This window comes from Onychostruthus taczanowskii, unplaced genomic scaffold, assembly GCF_017590055.1.
Source record: "Onychostruthus taczanowskii isolate IOZ18803 unplaced genomic scaffold, ASM1759005v1 scaffold233, whole genome shotgun sequence".
Lineage (NCBI taxonomy): Eukaryota > Metazoa > Chordata > Aves > Passeriformes > Passeridae > Onychostruthus > Onychostruthus taczanowskii.
The window spans coordinates 218,438-225,619 of record NW_024499607.1 but is presented as its reverse complement, the minus strand read 5'-3'; the positions used below and the strand labels follow the sequence as shown (position 1 = coordinate 225,619).

The 7,182-nt window shown below is 35.6% G+C and overlaps 1 protein-coding gene and 1 non-coding gene across 2 annotated transcripts in view; both read right to left on the bottom strand.

The window, feature by feature from the left end:
- KHDC4 (KH domain containing 4, pre-mRNA splicing factor) overlaps nt 1-7,182 on the bottom strand; it is a 22,343-nt gene that overhangs the window by 8,084 nt on the left and 7,077 nt on the right. The window contains 4 exon segments of the mRNA XM_041405564.1: nt 919-979; nt 2,802-3,013; nt 5,068-5,231; nt 6,636-6,688. Coding sequence (XP_041261498.1) covers nt 919-979; nt 2,802-3,013; nt 5,068-5,231; nt 6,636-6,688 — 490 coding nt within the window.
- On the bottom strand, nt 4,782-4,910 carry LOC121336429. The gene has a single exon (XR_005952752.1).

Here is a 7,182-nt window from a genome sequence, read left to right as displayed (position 1 = left end):
AAAAATTAAAATTATAAAAATAAAAATGAAAAATTAAAACTAAAACAAAAATTAAAATAAAAATTAAAATTAAAATTAAAACAAAAATAAAAATAAAAATAAAAATTAAAATAAAATTGAAATAAAAATGAAAAATAAAACCAACAATGAAAACCATCAGCCCTGCTGTGCTTCCCCACCCCACGCTGCTTGCAGGCCCAGGACAGCAGCACCCCAAAGCTCAGCACCCACCCCATGGACACCCCCTGCTCCTGCTGGCCTCGGCACATCTGCAAATTATGGGATAATCTTTAATTGGAAGAGAATGGCAAACTCATTAATTACTTCAATACAGAGAAGAAAAAAGCTTCCTAATATTTTTCAAAAGAGATTTTCTAGCCCACACTCCATTATGTCATTATACCTCAATTATCTTATTATTGTAACTCCATTATCTTATTATTGTATCAGCTGATTCTCCAGGATTTGATTTTTATCCATAAAAAGGAAGCTGAGAAATTAAAGATTCTCTGTCTATATAAATAAAATATTTCCTCATTTCTTTGCTACACCAATCACTTGATTTTCCCTGGAGCAGAGGAAGCTGCAGGAAAAATCAGGTTTTTATTTGCACTCAGGAATTCCTCCATCCTCACCCCCAGTTCTGCTCAAGAACCATTTTGCATTTTTTTTTTTTTTTCCACTAAAATTCCAATATTCTCAGCTCCTTCCTGAGAAATTCTGTACAAAAATTAGCAACCCTTGGGAGGAAAAAAATCTGTGAGCACCAACAGCTTTGCTGAAAGCAATAAAATATTTTTATTGTGTAAAAACAATAAAAAATTAATTTTTTAATTAAAAAAATAAATAAAAAATTCCTCAGTGCACATCCCAGAGCTACAAAGGCTGGGAAAATTCAGATTTTTAAGAGTTACTCACTGTTTGCAACAGGTTCTCACAGAGCTTTTTAGCAGCTGCCAAACCTTCTGGCTTTGGGTGACTGAAAAAATACAAAAAAAATTTAAAAATTCGTTAGGACAAAGCTTTCTGCTGAATTTGGGAGATGTTTCTTTGCCCTAACAACGTTATGGTTACACCTTGAATTTTTATGGGATTTTTTTTTAAAAATGGATTTTAAATGGGATTTTTTAAATGGATTTTTATGGGATTTTTTTGAAATGGGATTTTTTAAAGTTTGATTTTTTATGGGATTTTTTTTTAATGCAATTTTGTGGGATTTTTTAAAAATTGGTTTTTTTAAAATGGATTTTTATGGGATTTTTTAACATGGATTTTTATGGGATTTTTTTGAAATGGGATTTTTTAAAATTTGATTTTTTATGGGATTTTTTTAAAATGCAATTTTGTGGGATTTTTTAAAAATTGATTTTTTTTAAATGGATGTTTATGGGATTTTTTAAAATTGATTTTTAATGGGTTTTTTAAATGGTTTTTATGAGGATTTTTTAAATGGATTTTTTAAAAATGGATTCTTAATGGGATTACTTTAAATGGATTTTTTAAAATGGATTTTTAAAAATGCATGGGATTTTTGTAATGGATTTTTAAATGGGATTTTTTAACATGGATTTTTTTTTAAATTGATTTTTAATGGGATTTTTAAATGGTTTTATGAGATTTTTAAAATGAATTTTTAAATGGGATTTTTTAATATGGATTTTTATGGGATTCTTTGTATTTTTGATTTTTTAATGGGATTTTTAAAAATGGATTTTAATGGGATTTTTTTATTTTAAATTTTTCATGGGATTTTAAAATGGATTTTTTTATGTGATTTTTAAAATTTTTTAATAGGATTATTAAAGGGATTTTTTTATTTTTTCATTTTTTATGGGATTTTAAATGGATTTTTATGGGATTTTTTTTGATTTTTATTGGATTTTTAAATGGATTTTTATGGGATATTTTTTATTTTTGATTTTTTAATGGGATTTTAAATGGGATTTTTATGGGATCTTTATTTTTGATTTTTATGGGATTTTTTAATGGATTTTTACGGGATTTTTTTATTTTTATGGGATTTTAAATAGATTTTTATGGGATCTTTATTTTTGATTTTTATGGGATTTTTAAATAGATTTTTATGGGATCTTTATTTTTGATTTTTATGGGATTTTTAAATAGATTTTTATGGGATCTTTATTTTTGATTTTTATGGGATTTTTAAATAGATTTTTATGGGATCTTTATTTTTGATTTTTATGGGATTTTTAAATAGATTTTTATGGGATCTTTATTTTTGATTTTTATGGGATTTTTAAATAGATTTTTATGGGATCTTTATTTTTGATTTTTATGGGATTTTTAAATAGATTTTTATGGGATCTTTATTTTTGATTTTTATGGGATTTTTAAATAGATTTTTATGGGATCTTTATTTTTGATTTTTATGGGATTTTTAAATAGATTTTTATGGGATCTTTATTTTTGATTTTTATGGGATTTTTAAATAGATTTTTATGGGATCTTTATTTTTGATTTTTATGGGATTTTTAAATAGATTTTTATGGGATCTTTATTTTTGATTTTTATGGGATTTTTTAATGGATTTTTACGGGATTTTTTTTTTATTTTTATGGGTTTTTTAAATGGATTTTTACGGGATTTTTTTTTGATTTTTGATTTTTCCTGGGATTTTTAAATACATTTCCACAGGATTTTTTTTTATTTTTATGGGATTTTAAAATTTTTACGGGATTTTTTTTTTTGATTTTTGATTTTTCCTGGGATTTTAAAATACATTTCCACAGGATTTTTTTTTTTTAATTGATTTTTAACGATTCTTTAAAACTCCCCCACACCTGATGTAGATGTACATGGGTTCAAAGGCTTCCCTGCCTGAGGCTGGCTCGATGCAACCCGAGCCCTTCCCACGAAGAAAGACTTTGGCACCAGTTTCAATCTGGATGTGCTGCAGGTAGGAGCAGGCAGGCCCCTCCACCTTCTCCTTGACACTGAACGTGGGGACAGCGTGCTCCAGCCCCACAAACAGCTTGTCCTGCACATAATGCATCTGCAAAGAAAGAAAAAATAAATTATAGCAAATTTTAAATGAAAATATTACAGTAAAAAATTCAATATTTCACTGACAGTAGGGCTCCAGCCCCACAAACAGCTTGTCCTGCACATAATGCATCTGTAAAGAAATTAAATAATTAAAGCAAATTTTAAATGAAAATATTAGAGTAAAAAATTTAGTATTTCACTGACAGAAGGGCTCCAGCCCCACAAACAGCTTGTCCTGCACATAATGCATCTGTAAAGAAATTAAATAATTAAAGCAAATTTTAAATGAAAATATTAGAGTAAAAAATTTAGTATTTCACTGACAGAAGGGCTCCAGCCCCACAAACAGCTTGTCCTGCACATAATGCATCTGTAAAGAAATTAAATAATTAAAGCAAATTTTAAATGAAAATATTAGAGTAAAAAATTTAGTATTTCACTGACAGAAGGGCTCCAGCCCCACAAACAGCTTGTCCTGCACATAATGCATCTGTAAAGAAATTAAATAATTAAAGCAAATTTTAAATGAAAATATTAGAGTAAAAAATTTAGTATTTCACTGACAGAAGGGCTCCAGCCCCACAAACAGCTTGTCCTGCACATAATGCATCTGTAAAGAAATTAAATAATTAAAGCAAATTTTAAATGAAAATATTAGAGTAAAAAATTTAGTATTTCACTGACAGAAGGGCTCCAGCCCCACAAACAGCTTGTCCTGCACATAATGCATCTGTAAAGAAATTAAATAATTAAAGCAAATTTTAAATGAAAATATTAGAGTAAAAAATTTAGTATTTCACTGACAGAAGGGCTCCAGCCCCACAAACAGCTTGTCCTGCACATAATGCATCTGTAAAGAAATTAAATAATTAAAGCAAATTTTAAATGAAAATATTAGAGTAAAAAATTTAGTATTTCACTGACAGAAGGGCTCCAGCCCCACAAACAGCTTGTCCTGCACATAATGCATCTGTAAAGAAATTAAATAATTAAAGCAAATTTTAAATGAAAATATTAGAGTAAAAAATTTAGTATTTCACTGACAGAAGGGCTCCAGCCCCACAAACAGCTTGTCCTGCACATAATGCATCTGTAAAGAAATTAAATAATTAAAGCAAATTTTAAATGAAAATATTAGAGTAAAAAATTTAGTATTTCACTGACAGAAGGGCTCCAGCCCCACAAACAGCTTGTCCTGCACATAATGCATCTGTAAAGAAATTAAATAATTAAAGCAAATTTTAAATGAAAATATTAGAGTAAAAAATTTAGTATTTCACTGACAGAAGGGCTCCAGCCCCACAAACAGCTTGTCCTGCACATAATGCATCTGTAAAGAAATTAAATAATTAAAGCAAATTTTAAATGAAAATATTAGAGTAAAAAATTTAGTATTTCACTGACAGAAGGGCTCCAGCCCCACAAACAGCTTGTCCTGCACATAATGCATCTGTAAAGAAATTAAATAATTAAAGCAAATTTTAAATGAAAATATTAGAGTAAAAAATTTAGTATTTCACTGACAGAAGGGCTCCAGCCCCACAAACAGCTTGTCCTGCACATAATGCATCTGCAAAGAAATTAATTAAAGCAAATTTTAAATGAAAATATTAGAGTAAAAAATTTAGTATTTCACTGACAGAAGGGCTCCAGCCCCACAAACAGCTTGTCCTGGACGTAATGGATCTGTAAATAAATAACAAATAAATGAAAACAATTTTAAATAAAGGTATTAAATTAAAAGCTGGACTGTTTCAGAGGCCAGGGGAAGGGCCTGCTGTCAGATGGCACAGTGAGCCCTGGGCTCTCCTGCAGGCAGGGCTGCTCTCTCCATCCCTGTTCTTTTAGGAGGTCACTGTCACCTGAGCCTCACTCTCCAGACTCAGCCTTGTCAGCCCTCCAGGTTTCACACCACCACAAGCTGGGGGTGACGTTTCTGGGGTGTTTTTTCAGCTTTTTTCTTGTTTTTTTTTTTAAACAAGCGACGCGCGACGGGTCTGCTCCGCACAAGGCAAAGCCCACAGGCAGTGGCAGTGTTAAATAAAGGAATCCAGCACTCACCCCTGACTGGAAAGCAGGTTTCTGGCCAACAGCTGGGGTTATCTGGCTCAGGGGGGCTGGCTGGTGGTACACGGTGACCGTGGCTCCGTTGAACGTGGGGCTGGAGCCCGTGGCTGCCTTCACCACGCCGTTGGTGATGATCTCCTTGATTCTGTTCACAGCTCCTGGTGGAAAACAGGAAATTGTTCTCACTCTGCAGCCCAGAGGAACTCTGGCATCTTCTGCAGAACCCTCTTTGCACAGGGCTTTTCTCCTGAGGAGCTGACGAGGCTCAGAGGAAAAGCACAGCAGTGATTGCCTGCTGCTGTGGAACGCAAGAGGTGTGAGTGATCCAAGGGATTGGCTCTGCTTAATGAGCAAGCACGGCCCAGCTGCGACACTCTGAGAGTCACCAGCTCCTGTCAGCATCCCATTCCGCTCCATCCCATTCCACTCCATCCCATCCCATTCCACTCCATTCCATTCCATCCCATTCCCATCCATTCCTTTCCATGCCATTCCCTTCCTTTCCATCCCATCCCATTCCATCCCATCCCATTCCCTTCCTTTCCATTCCATCCCATCCCATTCCCTTCCTTTCCATTCCATCCCATCCCATTCCCTTCCTTTCCATTCCATCCCATCCCATTCCCTTCCTTTCCATTCCATCCCATCCCATTCCCTTCCTTTCCATTCCATCCCATCCCATTCCCTTCCTTTCCATTCCATCCCATCCCATTCCATTCCATTCCTTGCCATTCCCTCCCATCCCATTCCCCTCCATTCCATTCCATCCCATTCCCATCCATTCCTTTCCATGCCATTCCCTTCCTTTCCATCCCATCCCATTCCATCCCATCCCATTCCATTCCATCCCATCCCATTCCCTTCCTTTCCATTCCATCCCATCCCATTCCACTCCATTCCACTCCTTTCCTTTCCATTCCCTTCCTTTCCATTCCCCTCCTTTCCATTCCATTCCATTCCATCCCATTCCCTTCCTTTCCATTCCATCCCATCCCATTCCACTCCATTCCACTCCTTTCCTTTCCATTCCCTTCCTTTCCATTCCCCTCCTTTCCATTCCATTCCATTCCATCCCATTCCCTTCCTTTCCATTCCATCCCATCCCATTCCACTCCATTCCACTCCTTTCCTTTCCATTCCCTTCCTTTCCATTTCCCTTTCCTTTCCTTTCCTTTCCTTTCCTTTCCTTTCCTTTCCTTCCCTTCCCTTTCCATTCCCTTCCATCCTATTCCCTTTCCATCCCATTCCCATCCTTTCCTTTCCTTTGCCTGGCACAGGTGCCCCTCTGAGGTCCCTTGTGGCAGGAGTGTCCCTGTCACAGCCCTGCTCCCTGGGGTGTTATCAGTGAGATAAGAGCTGTACCTGCTCACTCCCCCCACCCTCCTGGCAATCTGCCCCAAACTGGAATTTCCTGATGAATGCAGCACGTGGCACCTCAGGCATTTCTGAGCAGAGATCTCAGTGTTTGAATGGAGTCTGCCATCACCACCAAGGTGTCTGTAACTCAAATCCAACCCTTGGTCACAAACAGGGAGGGAAAAACCAGAATATTCTGTACTCACTGTCAACCAACTCCCGTGTCTGCCCCTGAACATGAAGATACAAAGGACGATCTCTGGAAAGAAAAAGTGAAATATTCAATTAAACCCACAATAATAATGGCTCCAATCTAATTATATTGCATGCAGAAAGTCTTGCATAAAAATCTGAAATGCCCCCCAGATAACGGAATAAAAATTCCTTGAGTGTCACAGTGCTCAGGCAGAAAAGCTCTGCACTGAAAATAGGATTCAGGAAAATTACTGCACTGGAAACTTTAACTAGCTTGCCCATAAATGGGTCACTAACTAAAAGCAGCGAGAAATTTGTATTTTTTGGGAAATTGCAGGGTTCTGTGGGGAGAAGTTGAGCACAGTGGGATCTGTCAGGGTCATGGTTGGGGTGGTTATTTCAGCCCAGGACCATGAGAATGGCAAATTTATTGGAAATCAACCAAAGAGAAACCCCAGCACTTTGTCACCTCAGGAGAAAAGAAGCAGAAACTCCAAAAAAAAAAAAAAAAAAAAAAAAAAAAAACCCCGGGCCCCCCTTGGCCTTTTCTTTCGGCGC